The sequence below is a fragment of the Phyllosticta capitalensis genome (assembly GCF_038381095.1).
Source record: "Phyllosticta capitalensis strain CBS 128856 chromosome Unknown BKA78scaffold_7, whole genome shotgun sequence".
Taxonomy (NCBI): Eukaryota; Fungi; Ascomycota; class Dothideomycetes; order Botryosphaeriales; family Phyllostictaceae; genus Phyllosticta; species Phyllosticta capitalensis.
This window is the reverse complement of record NW_027117445.1, coordinates 1408042-1426658: the sequence shown is the minus strand read 5'-3', so window position 1 is coordinate 1426658 and position 18617 is coordinate 1408042. Positions and strand designations below refer to the sequence as shown.

Below are 18617 nucleotides of genomic sequence, written 5' to 3'. Positions count from 1 at the left end.
CGCGATCAATGACATCTGCCAACCCTCTGGCACGGCGCCTTCACATGCGGGGCCTGAAACGGGCACGGCTCTGCCTCCCGCGCCAACAACTGGCCAATGTGAGGCGGTGCTCCCCACGTTTTGTTGCTACCGCTCTGCTGCACGTACGTCGACGTTTCTCTGCTGCTGCTGCTGCTGCTTTTGGGTTGGCTGCACTGGGGTTGCCGCCGTACCTTATCGAGGCGTCGGGTAGTTTGCCGACTAGTGAAGCTTTCGCTCGCGTTTCTCTTCAGCCTGAGTCTTTGCCAGGGGCCCTTGACTCGACGTCTGTCTACTCTTTCCATCGTCCATCGAGAGCGTGCTTCTCCTCACCTGTCCTCTCTCTCGCTCACCGCTTGTCTCTTTTCCGACTCCATCGAGGTTGCTCTTGACGAGTGACCTGACTGACTACATACATAGCTAGCTTGGGTGCGTGCGGGCAGCTTTGATAGCTGAAGGTGCTCCAGGTCAGGTCGCCGACTACTGTACCTACCGCTGCTGGGGTACTGACTGACTGTGCGACGTCTGCTTGCTTTCTCTGTTCTGATCTGCTCGTGGTGTCGATTTGGTTGCTTTTTGCTCTTTTCCTGTCTCAATCCTCTCCAAGTCTCTCTCGTCCAAACTCTCACATCTCTCATCTCTCCTCCACCGTCCAGAGCAACAGACGGCGAGAGGTCACCACAATCATCATGTCACCACCACCAACCCTGCTGCCGCGAGACGTGCGGCCGCGGCACCACCACCGCCGCACCTCGACGCACCCGCTCTTCCACTCGTCGCGCGCCAAACCGCGCCGCTGGCCGCTGGTGCTGCGCTTCATCAAGGGCGCCATCCACGGCAACATCTTCGTGCCCGTCTGCCTGCACGCCCTCTTCACGGCCCTCATCGTCTACCTCGACCGCTACGTCGGCGAGCTGGGCCTGCCCAGCAGCATCATCCCGAGCATCAGCATCGTCATCTCGCTCATGCTCGTCTTCCGCAACCAGACCAGCTACGACCGCTTCTGGACCGGCAGGAATTTACTTACCGAGTGCACGACGGCCGTCCGCAACTTGACGCGCAGCTTCTTGGTCAGCGCGACGGTGGCCAGTCTGGATCTGAGCAGCAGCCAGACCAACACCCTCGTCTCGACCACGCCCACGACGCCCTCGGGCGGCCCGCAGAAGGCAAACGGCAACGGCCACGCGCCCTTCCTCGCGGGCGACGCGTCGTCCCCCGAGCGCGCCGACACGGAGCGCGCGGTGCGCATCCTGCTGGCCACGCTGTACGCCATCAAGCACAACCTGCGCGCCGAATACGCACTGTCGGGCTCGACGCCCGCAGCGCTGTACCCGGACCTGGCGGCCCTCCTGCCGCCCGACCTCTACGCCCACGAAGACCGCGGCCTCGGCCTCCCCCTGCAGCTGCTCGTCATGACCGAAGCGTACATCCGGCGCGGCGTCGCGCGCGGCTGGTTCCACGGGCCGCAAGCGTCGCAACTCACGGTGCAGCTCAACAGCATCACGGCGGCGTACGGGCGCATGGAGACGATCCGGCACACGCCCATCCCCGTCGCGCACCTGATCCACATGAAGCAGGTGCTGGCGCTGTACAGCGCCGTGCTGCCGTTTTCGCTCGTCAACGAGTTTGGCTGGTGGAGCGTGCTGATTGTCGCCCTCATTGCGTTCACCCTGTACGGCATCGACGGCATCGGCCATCAGCTGGAGGACCCGTTTGGCTATGATCGCAACGACATCAAGATGGATGGCATTGTCGAGGATGCGGCGTGTGAGTGCATGGTGTTGCTCGAGGAGTGGAGGCGCGATGGCGCCGACATGTTTCAGTGAGGGGGATGGCGGGCGGCGAGAAAGCTAGAGTAAGGGGAAGGGGAAGAAGGAGGGGCCGGCGGCGTGGGTTGGCAGGGGGTGCTGTGTGCAAGGGGGAAGGGGGCACTTGCTTGGCGCTTCCTCCTTCGCCCCCTTTTTTTCTCCTTCGTGTGTTTCCTTTTTCTACAAACAAGACAACAACTCGGGAATCTGGGTTTCGGGCAGGCGGGCGTTTTCACGGGTCTTCAAACTTTCAACGAGCGGTCAGGAAGCGCAAGTACGGCTAGTACATCAATGGTACAGAGTACACGGCGCGCGCAGTACAGGACATGGCGAGGCGAGGCGAGGCGGAGCGAAAGTGTGAAATGGTGAGGATTGGATTGGATTTTCCTTAGACCAAGTTTGTACGTCGTCTTCTTGTATGATGCTTAGAGGCGCTGGGGGAATGTGTCTTTTGTATTTACTACTCTGAATGCTACGAGCCATGTGTAAATGATGGGCGATGATGCCATGGACAGGTGATGCATACGGGCATGAGGTTCGACATGTAAGAGCTTCTTCTACGGTTGGTTGTTGGACATGACGGATTGGAGTGTTGATACATGAACGATGCTTGCAACCTGAAGTCTGCCTGGTACCCCTGATACTACTTCGTTTTCCCCATGCCAACCCCCCAGGCGCGCAAGTCCTCTACCGCGACGATTCGCTCTCCTTCTCACCCTCCTCTACACCCCACTTCCTACTCGGCCTCTCCTTATCCTTCCGCACGCCCCAATTCTCCGCCCTCGGCCTCTCCTCATCGCCCTTCAACACGCGCACCGCGTGGCCGCCGCCCCTCTCGCGCGGCTTCTGCCCGCGCTGCACACGGCGCAGCTCCGCCAACTCCAGACGGCGCTTCATGGTGCGGCGAAGCTCCTTGCGCTGCGCCTTGGTGAAGCGGTGCGTCCAGCCCTTGTCCTTGCCAAAGTCGACGTCGGCGTAGTCGTCGTCGGCGCCCAGCTCGTCGCGCTCCTGCTGCTCGCGGAGCTGGCGCTCCCTGCGCTCCTCGGGCGTCTCGTCGATCGTGTCCCACACGCTCGGCTCGTGGACCTTTTTGCCCTCGAGGGTTGCGTTCATGGCGTCTTTGACCGCCTTGCGCACCCCGCGCCGCTCGTGCGATGTCCGCGTGTTGCCCTCGTACTCTGCCTGCTCGGCGACGCGGTTGCCGGCGTCGATGGCGGCGCGGCGGCGTCGCTTCTCCTCTGCGCGCGCGCTCTCCTCGGCCAGCATGCGCTCGCGGTGCCAGGCGGGGATGAAGGCCTTGACGCCGACGCCGACCTCGTCCTCGCTGTCGTTGCTCTTCTTCCAGGTGACGCCGAACTGCTCGTCGGCGCCGTAGCTGCGGCCCAGCTCGGCTTGGTCTTCGGCCGCGCCGGGGACGTTCACGTCCGTCATGGCGTCGAGGCGGCAGAGGGCGAGGCCGACGTTACCGGCGCCGTTGAGGAAGCGGCCGACGGCACGATTCTTGCGGCGGTGCTCGCGCACCTGCCTGGCCAGCTCGCGCTGCTCCTCCTTGGTCCGCTCCTGTGGCTCGCCGCTCTCGGTGAAGGGCTTGCTGTCGGGAGGCTTGTCGAAGAGGGTCGCGGCGGGGCGGATGCCGCCGACGTTGTGGTTCTTCTGCGCCGCCATGTCGTGGGCAGCCCAGAAGCCGCCCTCCTCCTTGACGAGCTCGAGCGTTGTGGGGACGGACCCGGCGTCGAGGTTGTACAGCCGGATGGGCAGGATGCGCTTGCGCACCACGCCCGTGTGCTTTGTGCGGATCGTGAGCTCCTGGCCGACGTAGCACCCCTTTTGGAAGTCGATGCCCTTCATCAGGTCCATGTTGCACTCGAGCGGCAGCGCCTCGCCCAGCTGCATCTCCTGCGAGCCCTCGGGCAGTCCCTTGAGAAAGCGGCGAATGTGATAGTGCGCCGTCGAGACGCGGGGGAGCGCCGCAACATCCTCCATCTCCTGCAGCGACGGCGGCAGCGTCCACTCCGTCAGCTCCGCCGGGCCCATCCACGCTGGCGACTCCTTAAACTCGGGCGTCACGGGCGCCACGAAGCGCGTCCCGAAGCCGGGTATCCTCTCATCGCGCATGACGACGGGGCCGCCGACTTTGGGGAGATGGCGGCCGGGGCCCTGTGGGTCGTTGAAGCCAGGTCCCCACGCGGCAAAGACGCCCATGTCGCGCGCGTACTCGAGCGTCAACTTCGTCCGCAGCTTGTATCTCTTGAGCAGGATCATGAATTGCTTGCGGACCATCTCGTCGACCTCGAGGTAGCACCCGCGCACGTACTCGCCGTCCTTGCTCTTGACGGCCGTCGGGTACACAAAGGCGTCGAAGAGCACGCGGCCCTGCGGGTTGAGGATGCCCGTGTATATGCCGCGCACGCCGTCCTCCTCTTGCTTGTTCCAGCTGGGTATCTTGTTGGTCGTCAGGCCGTTCAGGAACGCCGTCGTCATGTCGCCGGCCACGAGGATGACGGTTCGGTGCGGCAGGGGCGCGATGCCCGACGGTGCTGGCGCCGTGGGTGGGTTTTTGATGACTGTTCCATAGTATTCAGGCGTTTTAGAAGGAGAGGGCTTAGAGGTGGGAGCGTCGATCGTGGTGGCGAAGCTGCGGATGCTACTGTGTGGTGATGCGACAAAGGCTGCAGTTGAACGTAGTCGCGGTGCTAACGGACGCGCTGCGCTCAGCGTAAAGACTCGACATCGTGCGCGTACGAGGTATATTGTCGGCGATCGAACGCCCGCTGGGCGAAGTCGCATTGACATTTTGTGCCCAGCAGAAAAATGATGATGGAGCTTCGAGGTTTCGTAATCGATGCAATGCAGATTCGGAGTTTGAGCAATCTAAACGCCGATTGGCTGCTAGTCACGACCATCAGAGGGCATCCATCTTGACAACAATCACATTGAATTTTTACTGCTAATGAAATCTTTACCTCTCACGATTCTGAAATGATAAGAGGTATTTTCCAATCCCCATCAATCGTCTCGTCCATTCCATCCACATTATTTGCCTGCATCCTTGACCACGCCATTGAGGTAGCCCAGCAAGAAGCTCTTGTCCGCAGGCTTGGACGCGCTGCTGACACTTCCCCTATTGCTTCTGGCATCTGTCGAAGCAATACTGCTGATTCTCGATCGATCCTGTCCCGACCCCGTATTACCCTGCTTCTCCGGCAATGGGCTAACAGGGCTAATGATGCCAGAGTGTACCGCTGGAGGGCTCGCCGTCGTGCCCTTGCCAAAGAGAGAAAGTAAATTGTTTCTTTGCTCTTTCGGCATGCTCTCTCTGCGGTCGAAGGATGGTCCGGAAGACTTGGCTTCTGGGGACTTCATCTCACCTTGAGGGCGGCGAAGAATCTGGGGAGCAAACGGCTTTTGCGGCTCGGCCTTTGGAGTTTCCAGAGCCGGCGGTGGCCGTGCGTGTGCTTGCTGCGCTGGTCCAGGACTGGGGGTCGGAACGTGCTTTGGACTCGGAGTAGACGACACGTCAGGACGGGGCCGGGTCAGAATAGAAAATTGTGGAGGGGGAGCGTTCTGCTGCTTCTTAGGCTTTGGCGATGCCCTTTGCGACGAGCGCCCATTCGACATCCGACCTTGCTTCTTGCGTACGGCATCGAAGCTGGGGGTGTTTAAGGGGCCTGACACCGTCGCCGAAGTCAGATCTGCAGGTTTTGGTTGAGCGTCAAGGCCGGGGGAGATTTTCGGCAAAGGCTCAGCCGCCTTCTGTCGCTCAATGCTGGGACTAACAGCAGAGAGCTCCACAGGTTCGCCGGTCGGTGGTGCCAGTGTCTGTTCGGTCTGAGAAGGCTTCCTGAATAAATTGAGCAGCGCATTTTGTTGCTCATTCCTTGGCTTAGTGGCCGTCACAGCCGGTGGTGGTTGACCGTCTACAAAGCCTTCACTAAGCTTCGGGGGCGCAGATGGTCCTTGCGGAGCCTGGGGTGCCAGCCTGATTGGCAAAGGCGACTCTTGCTCATCCGGGCGCTTGTAAATCTCTGCAGCGGCCGTGAATGGTTTCATTGCGGGTTGAGACTGAGGCTGCTTTTCGTCCACTTTGTTGCCATTGAATGCATTCAAGAGCGCCGCCGCGTTGGGATTCACCCTGGGAGGCGGCAGTCTAGAAGCAGGGGGTACAATTGGTGGAGCAGTCGACTGGTGCGGAACCGGAGCAAACTTGGGATCTCCAGTCCTATGATACGGCCTAGCCGCATGCGATGGCATCTGTTGGAATCCCGGATGCACAGCTCTATGCGGCTGCGAGAACTGGTGACGCTGCTGAGCTGGATGCTGCTGTTGTTGCCAATGAGGAAAGTTGGCCTGAGGGCCGCGGAATCCAGGGTGATTTGCAGGGCCCATGGGGAACTGGGGTGGCCCAAAAGGGGGTTGGGGACGAGGTCCCTGGGGCGGCATCATGCGAGTTTGAGGAACTCCTGGATGGGGTGAGGGTTGCATTTGCGCAGGATGCGCTGGTGAGTAGGGGAACGAGGGTGGTGGTGGCATCGTAGAGAATTGCGGAGGCCGAGGATGATGGTGATGAGGAGTTCCCGGTTCTCCTGGGGCCGTAGTGATTTGGTCAAACGGCGTTGCCGGCGGCATACTGGCAGGTGGTGCAGCTGGTGATGGCGCAGCAGTGCTCTTGAAGAGCTTGAGGAGAGGATTATCCGATGGGTCGACTGTTGTTGTGGTTGAGAAGGTGGTAGTTGAGGACACGGCGGCTGCAGAGCCTTGTCCATTGACACTCAGCAAGCGTTTGAGCTCAGAGGCAGCGTCAGGCGCGGGTTGAGGGCTGGCAGCGACTTCTGGCATATTTGCGTCCGGTTGAGTCTTACTGCCCCGGAGGCCAGCCAAAAGTCGTTCCAGGTGGCCATCCGGAGCGGCGGCTGGCGTTGGCATTGGCTCTGCAGCAGACTCGGTGGCCTCTTCTGGCTCCACTTCCACGGCAGTCTGCTCAACCATGGTGACTTGAGCACTCCGTCTTCCGAGTCTTTTCTGTTGCTTAATCCAGCCCTTGAGCGGTCCAAGGAATGGTGCTACCATGTAGAACATGTTCTCCTTGAGCAAGGACTCGCCGGTTCCTTGAGTCTGTCTAGACTTTCTCAATGTCGGGAGCTCGGACAGTTTGTACCACGAGATTTTCTGTAACCAGTCAACATCGCTCCAATAACCAAGTCCTAGTTCCTTACGCTAATCTCTTTGCGAGTGCGTGGCTCGAACGGATATTCCATTGGTACTCCGCGAAAGACGTAAAGTCGCATGTGTTGTTCTCTCATAGAGACCTCAATGTATTTCATTTGCGGCTCTTCTTTGATGAGACCGTCTGCTCGAGCATCGTAGCCAGTCTCTTCGTAGACTTCTCTCACCGCACAGTCCAAGTCATTCTCGTCCTTGTTGATCTTGCCCCTGGGGAAACTCCACCTGGCACCCTTCTTCCAGCCCTTGACGAGAACCACTTGGTCCATGGCATCATTGAGCAATATAGCGCCCCGAACTGGGACACGTGTCTTGTATGCGAGGAACTCGGAGTATGCAGCCAGGTGCTCACTTTGCGAGAATTGGGAGAAGAGAGGACAGTGTTGGAAAATGAGGAGGCAAAACTGCTTAAGATTCAACGAAGGAAGCGAGGCATCTAGAGGCCGGATAAAGTCTTCGTAGAACCAATGGGCTTCCTCGATCTGGAAGCATATTCGTTCTACTGATTCGAGTTCTTCGTTGGGAAGGTTGATAATGAAGCGAACGCATAGGTCATCGAGCCCTGGCAGGCAGTGTTAGCAATCCAGTTTCCCAATTCAGCCAAACTCGAGGACGTCAAAAATGTAGAGGTGAGGATGCGGATTTCACCTGGCCACGGCACGGCGGCGGGAAGCGCGGCGGGTGCAAATGGCAAACGGCGTGGCTGTAAAGCGCGTCTAACGGGCCGCAGCCGTCCAGGCGACCAGTTGGTGGAGAGAGTATCCTTACAGTCAACTAGCCGCATCTTTGTCTCTGCCATATTGACCAGTGTCTCTGAGCATATCCGCGCCGATTGTAGGGCGTGATGGAGGGACACAGCCGCGGGCGATGCGGAGGTCGCGAGTCTACCCCGCAGAATTGGGATATCAAACGCAGCGAGTGAGGATAACGGGGTCGGCGGGGGTGGTCTGGATGGGTACAGCCACGCTCGGGCTGGCGTCGATGCTGACGGGGAGGTTTAGGGTGGTGGTTGTCCAACGGGAAGAGCGTGTTGTTGGCGGACTGCGGCCTCCCACTGCACGGCGAGAGCGGAAGCTTTAGCCACAGTGGCTGTGCACAGCCTTCCTCGCCCGTTATGCGTGATGGTCACTCCCGAGCGAAACCAATGACCAAGTTTTGTGCGCCTGGTCTCGGATCTAGCGCGAGTCACTACTGCTCGTGGCAAATCCAGAGGATTCCGTCGGCTGGGTGAGCTGGCCGTCACGTCTGCTCTGCATTGAACGTTGGGCGCGGCAAGCGCAACAGCTTGCGACGTCATCTCATTCCAATTCCTTGTTGGAAGCCACCATGGCACCCAGCTAAATAGTCCTCTTGCGCGGCCTCCTGTGACCCATTTCCTGACCACCCACACATCTTCTTTGTCCTCTGCCACGACGTGTCGGCCCGCTCCACCCTCTTGTTTATTCTAGGCGTCGTACTGCACTCTGTGCGGCGCTTAACAGCGACACCGTTTCAAAGACAGTCGTGGTTGACCAACCACTTTCTTCGACAATTTTCGCACGGGAGCGTAAAGGGACATCCAGATCCCTCAGATCGGTATAAGAGCCTCCTCGACCGTTCTCGAGGCCAAGCGACTCCAAGCGATTCCCTTCTTTCGCAACAACGCCGAACCCTACAGCGATCGCGGACCCTTCGCCTATCGCCCTCACCCACACAGCCACCAACGCCTAATCGCGCAACCTGATTGGTCAATTTCACCTACACCATGACTTCAGCACTCGGCAAATATGGCATGAAGTATGCCATGAGGAGGGTCTACAAGAACGGCAGGAATGATCCCAACAGCAGAAACTCCAAGTACGATGACTGGGTGAGTCGTTCGCTTGATTTCTCATACATTTCGATCAAGTTCTAACACTGTTTCCAGGACCCGAAATACGAGTGGATTGAGGACCCTCGAAGTGGGAAAATGAAGAAGGTTAAGAAGGACTTCAGCTACGTCCCAAAGCACGACCTGGCCGTCTACAACAAAGTCCGCACGCGCGCTATAATGCTCGACAGCTGCTTCAACATCGGTATTGGCCGTGCCGGTTTGAGCAGCATCATCGGCTTCATTCCTGGGTAAGCACTATCATCGAATCCTGATCCATCCCGCACAACTAACATTGTGCAGAGTCGGTGACGTCAGCGACGTCGTTCTCGCCTATTGGGTCTACCATCTGTGCAAGGGGGTTGACGGCGGCCTGTCCTCCAAGGACAAGAACAGAATGAAGCGCAACATCGCGCTCGACGGAGTCATCGGCCTTGTTCCATTCCTCGGTGACGTTGCCGACACAGCATTCAAGGCCAACATGAGGAACCTGAAGATTTTGGAGCAGCACTTGAAGGACAAGTATGATCCAGTGGACCGCGACTACTACAAGAAGTCTGGAAAGCCCAAGCGCCGTGGTACCAAGCGTTACGACTACGACCGACGGTCAGACTCGACCCTGGATGAGGATGAGCTGGACGACCCTCCTAGACGGTCGACTCGCCGCCGTGACTGGGACGACGAGTACGACGACTATGAGTACGACAGAGCGCCTCCCCGGAGCTCAAGGCGCAACTCCAGGCGCGATAGGAGGTACTGATGAAGTTGACTCGCGAGTAATGGCGGTGACATGACTGGGCCAGAGAATTTGTTGGTGGTGGAAGTGGTTACTTGGTTTCTCGAGCGGTTAAACTCTTTTTCTTTTGTCTTGATACCAGAAGCGGCATAATGACTTCACAACACTTTATCGGGAGAAAACGGCTGTCCTGTAGTTTTACTCTGCTTTCGTGGGGCGTTCGAATTGCTGAGCGAAGGTAGAAAAAATTCACAGAGCGATACTATCACACTTGGTTGCCTTTCTTTCGACGCGCCTCATTGAACTCCAAGCCTTATCAGCAACTCATCTTGATCACCGCCACAAATCTCTTGAATATTTGAACTGCTTCAGCCCAATCGACGTCATGGACAGCGTATCATTCCTCAAAATTGACGCCGTGTGCCGTTGCATCGCATAACGTGGCATCGTGGCATTTTCCTGCGTCACCTCAACTCTTCGCAACAACTCTTACCGACTGCCTGCCACTCTGCGATCCACTCAACCGCTCCACTAATTCTTGGTGATGATACCATACAGAGCTCTTGTCTTGTCCAAATCACAAAACCCACGTTCTAAGCCTGAATCTAAATACTCAATACAGCCCCCTTTCAACTTCGAAGGACGCGTCGTCGGCGCAAGTTTCCAGTCGGCATGTGAGTTTTGGAATGAGGATCAGACGTTCATCATCGCAAGGGGAATTCCGAGATTTAGCTCCTACATGAAGAAATGTCAACCTTTTCATTCTACCTCATCGTGTGGTTCGTATCTCTGGCCATTAGGCAGCATTCCAGAAAGACCGGGTGTGTTTCAAGCGACCTACAGAATTCCGCATGGTCGAGTCTAAGAGAAAGATACTCATAATTTCACTCAGACGGGCAAGTTTCTCAGATCGCACCTCCTATGTTCGAAGTTGTCGTTTGACCGCCTAATTGAGCTCTCAAGACTCACCTAGACTCATGGTCGCACATGCTTTTCGCGCCAGATCGCACTAGTTATTTCGTTCGAAGTTGCAAGATGCATGCTAGATTGGGCTTGCTCTCAATCATGGGAGCAGGCATCGCACTCGCGAGGGGCACAGTCGCACTACGATTTTTCATGTTGGTTATTGGCTCTTCTAGCCATGTTGTGTTCCTGAGGTGGCTCGATGGATTGAGATTCAAGAGATTTGCAAAGCCTGAGATATATGTATGAAAAACAGGCGTGGGCATGGCCCTTTGATTTTGGGAGATATAGGCGTGCTCATGCTTTTTTGATCAGTGTCGTATGCTGAAGTTCTAAGGACTCATGCCAAATCATCTGAAGCCAAACAATCATCTCACTAGCCAGCATGCGGCCAATATGCACTCCACTCTAGCACTTTGTACGTGCCCACTGGCGGACTCCTCAGACTGACAAACGCCTCCACAAGCATAAAACCGCGCCCATAACTCCAACCCGCCAACGCCACAATCTCAGACAGGACAAGCGGTCCCAAAACAGCAAAAGCAACCACCAAAACCGCGATCCGCGTCAGCCAAAAGAGCCATGAAGCTCCCCTCCACTTCTTCCTCTGCGGCTTAACCTTCTCGTAGGTTTTCATTCCCACACCCAACACTCCCGCGATGACCGGAAACGCCACCATGCACAGCGCGGCGACGCGCCACATCCAGCACTCGACCGCCGACGGGAAATGGTCGTTCCACGCGCACAGGTGCACGCCGCCGTATGCCACGCTGATGGCGCCGAACGCCGTGACCGAGCGCAGGACGCGGCTGTCGCTGTCTTGGTTGCCGATCTTGCCCTCGATGCGCCGGTTGCTGCGCTCGACCACCACGTACTGCTCGCGAGGGTGGTCGGCACGGAAATACAGTTTGGGGAGCGAGGGGAGCGGTTTGTCTCCGCGGCAGGCGACGGCGGCGAAGTGGCGGGCGCGCAGGTGGTCGAGGGCGCGGTTGGCGCGTTTTTGGTGGTCTTGGATGCGGGCCATTTGGTCGGGTGGTGTCAGGGGCGAGGAGGGCGTGGTCTGCGACTGGGACGATGACTCTGAGAGGTTCTGTTTCTCTTTTTCTGCTTCTTCGAAGCTGAATCTCATGAATGGGCTTTTTGCATCAGATTCGACATGCTCTTGGAGTTCTTCTTCTTCCTCCCTCTCCCGCTCTTTCTGAAGTTCGTGTCTTTCTATCCACTCCAGATCTTGGTCCCATTGGAAAAGTTTTGTCCACAAGGATATCTTTTTGCGCTGGAACGATACATGTCGATCGCGGATCTCGTTCATGGGAATTGGTGATCGTAAGCGGTCTCCCCGCCGATCCTGTGCATTTCACACATATCAGGAACAAGTTCGAGAGAGGACTTTCCAAAGATCCGCAATGAGCCGCTTTTGGTGCGACAAGAAAGATCATGAAACTCACCTCCTCCTTATGCGTGCCGAACCAAGGAGTCGCATCCAACAAGAACAGTGCAACCATATCCTTCACGAGTTCATCATCAACTACAACCGGCATGCCCACGTCGTACGGTTTGTCGACCCAGCAAAAGTACATGCCCAGCGCGCACAGGACATGGGTCAAGACATGAATCTCGAGCAGCGTAAGTGGTAGCTTTTGTGCCAGCCGCGCTACAGCCTGTAAGAGAAACCAGCTAGCTTGGATGCAAACCATGATTTTCGCAGCAGTGTTGGCCTTGCTCTTCTCTGTCACTTCCTCGTTTGTCACATGTGGCAGTAGGCCGGCTCGCGTGAGCTGCATCAGTCCTCGGGGCGTGAGCGTCATTTGGGGGACGTGCCAGAAGGACGATGTGTCGACTGTCAGTCCGCCGCTTACGGCAAAGAAGGCTTGCTGAAGTGTCCATGGTGTGAAGGAGCTTTTGAGCGTCGGGAACAGTGACTGATTTGCAGATGCCGAACTAATTGATGTGCGTGGGACGAGAGTATCAGATGTTGAGATGGTTGTTAAGCTGTCGTGTTGCAGAACAAATTGATGGATAGTAGATGCGGGCGCACTCAGGCGTCTTCTACTAAGGCTTTTTTGATCTTCCTGCGAGTACTTCGCTTAGCCAGATAATGAAAAGACATTGGGCAGTCTACTTACTTCAACTGGTCGGTCGAAGCCATCGATCGCCCTTTCTCCGAAGCGATTGATTCTGTTTCTCAACTGACACGCCGTCCATCTTTGCTCCCAAGCGTAGTAGAGGATCGCCTCCGGTCCAACGACGGCGGCCATCATCCACCTGAATCTCCGCCAAAGTGTATTCGTCGTGCGATTCTCGGGATGAACGTTTGGATGGTATGCCGTCCAAGCACAAAGCGACAGCGTCATTAAACACCCAATTATGAGCTGCCATGTTCCTCGTTCTCTAGGCGCCGCGACCCAAGCCGGGTCTGCATTGACGGTATCGTTTGAGGTAGAGTCTTCATCACGGATAACGATGATTTGGAAGGCGATGGGCAAAGCATTGCCCCTTTTGAGAAACAAAAAGACTGCAGCCAAAAGTAATAAAATCATAGGTTAAAACAATGCACAAGAACTGAATTGAAGCAACACAAAAGACAAGACGCAGAAGGGCGATTCATATTCGCGCTGATGCGGGCGAGGCTGGCTACATGATGGTTGAGATTTTGTGGGTCTGCGTCCGTGTGCGCGCCGCTTCGCCTCGCAGGCGCTTAATTCTAGCCACAGCGCGAAAACCACGTCGTTATAGGGTGCCATCTGCAGAGGAATGTGAAGCAAGTCGATCGTCTACTAATTCATCTCAATCAGTAGGGTTATAGATAATAAAGCACCTTTGGAAGAAGACGTCTGACGAGGATTTGCCACTTGTATTCATTTCATCAGCGAACTTCCATCTAGTGTCCTTGGTTCTTGAACAGCTACAGATATGCAAAATTCTGGAATCGGATTCCTTGTGAATATGAGGATTGCGAGTGCACGCGCGGCGCAGCGCGCAAGCGCTTGAAGGTCCCTGCATGTGGATGGATGATTGGGCGCTCTGCCCTGTCGATTCGTCAAGCGAGGGGGACACGCTGGGGCCAAAATGTAGATTCGAGAATCAACTGCTGGCCATGTCAAAGCTCTGTCCTGTTTGTTTGTTAGTATACCAGACCAGATCTTCAATGCCCATTATACGGAAGAAAGAGTAAGAATTCCGTGTTCCGCTGACTTTGCACAGGACCAAATGAACAATCAAGCTAGGAATAGAAAGCCTTGGAAAGCGAATGGAGAGGGAGACATGAAGAGAAAACGTCCTCTGGAATAACAAAGACAAAAGGATTTGATTGCTTCAAGGTTGAATCTAGTGGTCTTATCTCATATTGCCATGCCATTGTGCAAGGAGTTTGACCTGTGACCCCTGACCTCAAGATGATCGAGATCTTGGCGTTGTTTTCATCAAACAACTAAACGGCTATCATGAGAATTTGAGGCCAGAAACGCGACGTCGTGAATATAAAATCCGCGGGCCTTCCGCGGGCCTTATTGCCTTCCTGTCCGAACGTGGGGTAGTTTGGCGGAAAGTTTCTTTTCTTTGGGGCGGTAGTGGTAGGACTTTGAGACACGCATTGAAACAAGGCAAGTCTAGCACCGCTAGAACCATGCTCATGTGGTCGTCGACTTGCATATTGTCGGTGACTTGTGATGGCGTTGTTGGAAAGGATTGACGGCGCTATCTGAGGCTCTGGTCATGAGGTGCAGCATTCGTCGTTGTCAAGATGCGTTTTCATCTTTTTGAAAAATTTTCTGCCGGGCCAAGGCCTAGGCCAGTCGATGAGAACCAATTGAAGCGATGCACGATGTGTTGTTGTTTGTGATGAAGCGCAGTTCCAGGGGTGGAAGAGGTCTCCGTGGGGAAACAGAGGCCGATAGGGCTGAGGCGGGCTACGTCACATGGTTTCTGCGGCCCCTGCGTCGAGTTCGACGGCGCCCAACTGGACTGGAGAGTCAAAGCGCAACTCTCCGCCTTTTCTCGCCGCGTTTTCCTCTGTGACTTGTCGTCGACTCATTCTTCACCTCTCCGCTCCTTCTCTTTGGCCGTGTGTAACCTCGAGATCATGCTGGTTACACCATCATCCTTTTCATCTTTCGACGCCCCTTGAACCTCTCGTTTGCCGTTTCCAGCGTCCCCCGCCAACATGGAGGAGATCGATAAAATCTCCACAGTCACAGCCGATGCCGCTAGCCAATTAGGCCCCTCGCGCCCCCGTAGGGTCAGCACCGTCGGCTCCTCGTTCCGCAGGAAAGAAAAGAAGACCATCATGACGAAAATCAAGGACCTTTACGCAAAATATGGCCCGGATCTGGACGTCCCCACACTCCTCCTCATGGGCAAGGGGGCCCTGCCGCCGGTCCTTGCAATGGCCATGTATCAAGCAACCGAAGTCGCTGAGATTTACACCACACTGGGCTACCTCATCGCAATCATTTCGATTTTTAGCTTTGCGATAATGCCCCGAGCGAAATTCATGCAGACCATGCTGTTGGATATCATCGCTATATGCCTGGCGACATGTCTGAATTTGCTCATGTGCTACAGCGCCGTCAAGGCTCGCCAGCACTCGGGCAATGATGCTACAGCAAGTTACAACTCGTCCGGTTCGGCAGTGTGTGGTGTTTGGCTATTTTTCCAGACCTACTTTGTCAACATGATGAGGGCGAAGTACCAGCCAACTCTGCAGTTTCCCTGCATTCTCTACACCATATTTGTCGTGGTCGCCTCCGTCAATGCTCCTCGATTGTTGACAATGACCGCCTCTATCAAGTTCATTATGCGCCTGCTCAAGACGTTTTTGACTGGCTTTGGATTGGCAACTGGCGTGTCGCTTTTCATCCTTCCATGTGCGTCATTGAAACCCCGATTTGACATTATGCGTCTAACGTGACAACAGTGACATCGCGGAAAATAGTTCTTGGCACCATGAACGCCTATGTTGGAGCTCTCCGAAAGTCTCTTCAAGCTCACTCTGACTACTTCACAAGCATGGAAATCAAAGACATGTTTTACCGAGTTTCTACGGGTTTGTCTGGGGACAAGCAGCGCCAGCCGGAAGCCAAGACAGTCAAGGCATCTGTCGCCGCTATCCAAGCCCTACAAGGAAAACTCCAGCAAGATCTTCCATTCGCGAAAAGAGAGATTGCCTGGGGTTACCTTGGACCTGACGACCTCCAGGCCATGTCGAAGATGTTGCGTGGCGTCATGCTACCATTGGCCGGTCTGAGTTCTGTAGTCGACATCTTCGAACGCCTCACCGAACTCAATGGCTACCAAGATCCCAACTTCCAAAACCTAGAGATTGGTGCTCGTGAGATGGACAGGAGGCGCATGGTCGAGGATTGGAATGACATTATGAGAACGGTGCATGAGCCCTTCCAAGCCGTCTTCAGGGCCATGGATGAGGGCTTGGAGCACGTCATTATTCAGTTGAAGATCAAAAAGTTCTCTCGGGCGGAGAAGAAGGCCAAGAAAAAGAGCGATGACGATGTCGAGTCCAAGAGTAGTCACGCTCAGCCTGGAGAAGCTGCCTTTTGCGAATACCTGGAGCAACAAGTGCAAACCTTCTACGAGGGTCGGCGATTTGCATTGAAGGAATGGTGCTGGCGCAAAGGAGTCGCGATTCCCGACGACTTTTTCGAGCACCCTAACAAGTACGAGATTTGTGACGACAGGCGGAGGGCCGGCGAAAACGAATACCAGGGCAGTCAGCGGTCGCTATTTGCTCTTCTCTATGTACGACCCAAGACTCGGCATTGCTTGCACTTGCTAATTGGGCCCAGATGGAATACCTTCTCTATTCGACTGCCAAGCAGATCCTCGAATTTGTCCGATGGGCTGACGACCGAGTGGCTCACGGGAAACTTGATCACAAGCGTCTCGTTGTTCCCGGACACAAGCGGTTCAAAAAGTGGCTGAAAACGTTTCTCAAGGACGAAGACGCTGAGCACGGCGCAGACAACATGATGGGCGACGTCAATGGCGGCACTCAAGTGCACATGGGCCAAGCGTATTACAAGAAGAAAGATCCAGAGCATCTGCCTCCCGAGAACTTTGCAGAACAGATCGGGGACTCGATACGAGCGATTCCCGCCTTTTTAAGGTCAAAGGAGTCGGTCTTTGGTCTGCGCGTAGCCTGTGCCACCATGACAGTTGGTATGATGCCTCGTTATCCAGGGTTTGCAGTTGCTAATTATTTCAGGTATTGTCAATTTCATTTCCACAACCCAAACATTCTTTATTAGACAAAGACTACTTTGGGCCCTGATCATGGTAAGTTTACCCCCTTTCCATCAGTACCCTCGTCTGACCCAGATCAGATTGCTGTGAGCATGAGCCCAACAGCCGGACAAAGTCTTTTTAGTTTTGCATTGCGTATAATCGGTACATTCGGCGCCATGATTGCCAGCCTTGTTGTCTGGTACATTGTCGACGGCCATACCCCTGGAGTACTTGTCTTCTACTGGCTGGCCGCTGGCGGCTATATTTACATCATTCTGAAGAAGCCGCGATATGTCATCATCGGCATGATTAGCATCATGACGCTAACCACAATCATCGGCTACGAACTCTCGGTAAAGAAGATTGGAAAAACAGTGGCGGAATCCAATGGCCAACCATACTACGCTGTATACCTGCTCGCTCCATACCGTCTCGCTACGGTGTGTGGCGGATTGGCGGTGGCGTTTCTCTGGACCTTCTTTCCCTATCCGATTTCTGAACATTCGGAGCTTCGCAGTCAACTGGGCGGCGCGCTCTACTTGCTGGCAAACTACTACTCCATCGTGCACGAAACGTTCCGAGCACGCGTCCGTGGCGAGGAGGGAGATCTGAAATCGAAGAGCAGTCCTGGGCACAAGATGCAGAAGCAGCGCTTGAAGGTCTACTCAAAGCAACTGCTCCTTCTTAACAACCTCAGGGCGACAGCAGAGTTTCAGAAGTGGGAGCTCGCGATTGGTGGAAAGTTTCCAAGAGAGAGATATACCCTCATCTTGAACTACGTAGAAAAGTAGGTCGCTCCTCTTTTATTCGTCGACATACGGACAATGATTGACAATTTTGCTGCAGCATCACTCGCTACATTGCGCTCCTGGCTTTTGCCTCGCAGACTTTCTCCAATCCAGTTACAACCTCGGAAACAGCTTGGGCACACGACTTCCGTCGTCTCCTCTCCAACGTCAACCTCACCGCGCACGAAGTCACCTCGCTCCTCGCCCTCCTCTCTGCAGCCATCAAGAACGGCCAGCCGTTGCCGCCATATCTCAAGCCGCCGCAACCGTATGCGCTCTCCAATCGCCTTGAAGAGCTCGACCAAGACATTCTCTCCCTGAAGCACATCACGGAGCCGGGCTACGCAGCTTTCGCTGTAATCCAAATCGCCACGCGGTGCGTGACCATGGATATTGAAAAGCTGCTCCGCGAGGTCAAGGGACTTGTTGGCGAGATGGACTTTAGCTTCCACGTCAAATCGGTGGACAGCTCGCGCGTCAGCACCGCAATGGTGAGCCGGCGGACGTCGTTTACCGCGGATCCCGAGAGCGAGGATGAGAGCGACGAGGAAGATGAGGAAGAGGACACTGATACCACGGAGAGAGATGACGACGAGATTCAGGTGCACAAGAGCACCAGCTCGAGTGGGAATGGCAAATAGGTGGTCGGCGTTGAAGAGTAAGTTGGAACTTCTGGCAACATGTGTGGGCAAGAGTTGTGAGAGCCCGGATCTTTTCTGTTTCTTCTATGGGTGGATACCTTCTGACGGCGTTCCTGCATGGCTTGCACGATCTTACGAAAACTGTACAGTTTCACACTTGTTTGTAATCTATTTCTCGGGATATAATCTGTTTGGCGAGTTGTATGCCTAGTAGCGGATCATTTAATGGACTTTTTCACAATCAGAAGATGGAAAAACTTTGAGATCTCACAATAAACGAATGAGCGCAGAGTGATATGAAAACAGAATGTCCAAATGATTCTCGAATCAAGAGACTGGACATGTTGACCAGAG

General features: G+C 55.3%; 7 protein-coding genes across 7 annotated transcripts; 3 read left to right on the top strand and 4 right to left on the bottom strand.

Moving 5' to 3' along the window:
* Window positions 1-746: 746 nt before the first annotated feature.
* Window positions 747-1817, top strand: BKA78DRAFT_227369 (Bestrophin/UPF0187; the record flags this gene model as incomplete). The annotated part of the gene is made up of 2 exons (XM_066883710.1): window positions 747-1088; window positions 1185-1817. Coding segments are annotated over 2 exons (975 nt in total), but the record flags the coding sequence as incomplete, so codon positions are not given.
* A 297-nt stretch (window positions 1818-2114) lies between these two features.
* On the bottom strand, window positions 2115-2309 carry BKA78DRAFT_319069 (uncharacterized protein; the record flags this gene model as incomplete). Its single annotated transcript, XM_066888833.1, has 1 exon — window positions 2115-2309. One exon carries the CDS (start codon window positions 2307-2309, stop codon window positions 2115-2117), a length of 195 nt encoding a protein of 64 aa, XP_066742767.1.
* Window positions 2310-2513: 204 nt separating this feature from the next.
* BKA78DRAFT_354418 (uncharacterized protein) lies at window positions 2514-4557 on the bottom strand (the record flags this gene model as incomplete). Its single annotated transcript, XM_066891728.1, has 2 exons — window positions 2514-4495; window positions 4551-4557. The coding sequence occupies 2 exons, from the start codon at window positions 4555-4557 to the stop codon at window positions 2514-2516; spliced, it is 1989 nt and encodes a 662-aa protein (XP_066742766.1).
* A 2282-nt stretch (window positions 4558-6839) lies between these two features.
* Window positions 6840-7606, bottom strand: BKA78DRAFT_233070 (Dcp2, box A domain-containing protein; the record flags this gene model as incomplete). The annotated part of the gene is made up of 2 exons (XM_066883814.1): window positions 6840-6992; window positions 7040-7606. Coding segments are annotated over 2 exons (720 nt in total), but the record flags the coding sequence as incomplete, so codon positions are not given.
* A 985-nt stretch (window positions 7607-8591) lies between these two features.
* BKA78DRAFT_166676 (uncharacterized protein) lies at window positions 8592-9915 on the top strand. The gene is made up of 3 exons (XM_066883181.1): window positions 8592-8895; window positions 8953-9146; window positions 9199-9915. Exons 1-3 carry the CDS (start codon window positions 8791-8793, stop codon window positions 9653-9655), a joined length of 756 nt encoding a protein of 251 aa, XP_066742764.1. The 5' UTR covers window positions 8592-8790; the 3' UTR covers window positions 9656-9915.
* Window positions 9916-10826: 911 nt separating this feature from the next.
* On the bottom strand, window positions 10827-13199 carry BKA78DRAFT_319062 (uncharacterized protein). The gene is made up of 3 exons (XM_066888832.1): window positions 12721-13199; window positions 12043-12666; window positions 10827-11942 (listed from the first exon to the last, which is right to left on the bottom strand). The coding sequence occupies exons 1-3, from the start codon at window positions 13132-13134 to the stop codon at window positions 10971-10973; spliced, it is 2010 nt and encodes a 669-aa protein (XP_066742763.1). The 5' UTR covers window positions 13135-13199; the 3' UTR covers window positions 10827-10970.
* Window positions 13200-14575: 1376 nt separating this feature from the next.
* Window positions 14576-18534, top strand: BKA78DRAFT_319058 (uncharacterized protein). The gene is made up of 6 exons (XM_066888831.1): window positions 14576-15459; window positions 15510-16348; window positions 16396-16768; window positions 16815-16885; window positions 16933-17621; window positions 17681-18534. The coding sequence occupies exons 1-6, from the start codon at window positions 14757-14759 to the stop codon at window positions 18261-18263; spliced, it is 3258 nt and encodes a 1085-aa protein (XP_066742762.1). The 5' UTR covers window positions 14576-14756; the 3' UTR covers window positions 18264-18534.
* The last annotated feature ends 83 nt before the right edge of the window (window positions 18535-18617 follow it).

Bases quoted from the DNA above. Each gene is read 5' to 3' on its own strand.
- BKA78DRAFT_166676 (XM_066883181.1), top strand. From the start codon at position 8,791: ATGACTTCAGCACTCGGCAAATATGGCATGAAGTATGCCATGAGGAGG. The intron at 8,896-8,952 runs GTGAGTCGTTCG...CACTGTTTCCAG, and splicing joins ACTCCAAGTACGATGACTGG to GACCCGAAATACGAGTGGAT. The intron at 9,147-9,198 runs GTAAGCACTATC...AACATTGTGCAG, and splicing joins ATCATCGGCTTCATTCCTGG to AGTCGGTGACGTCAGCGACG.
- BKA78DRAFT_319062 (XM_066888832.1), bottom strand. From the start codon at position 13,134: ATGATTTTATTACTTTTGGCTGCAGTCTTTTTGTTTCTCAAAAGGGGC. The intron at 12,667-12,720 runs GTAAGTAGACTG...AAGTACTCGCAG, and splicing joins GCTTCGACCGACCAGTTGAA to GAAGATCAAAAAAGCCTTAG. The intron at 11,943-12,042 runs GTGAGTTTCATG...TGAAATGCACAG, and splicing joins TCGGCACGCATAAGGAGGAG to GATCGGCGGGGAGACCGCTT.
- BKA78DRAFT_319058 (XM_066888831.1), top strand. From the start codon at position 14,757: ATGGAGGAGATCGATAAAATCTCCACAGTCACAGCCGATGCCGCTAGC. The intron at 16,349-16,395 runs GTACGACCCAAG...AATTGGGCCCAG, and splicing joins CGCTATTTGCTCTTCTCTAT to ATGGAATACCTTCTCTATTC. The intron at 16,886-16,932 runs GTAAGTTTACCC...GACCCAGATCAG, and splicing joins TACTTTGGGCCCTGATCATG to ATTGCTGTGAGCATGAGCCC.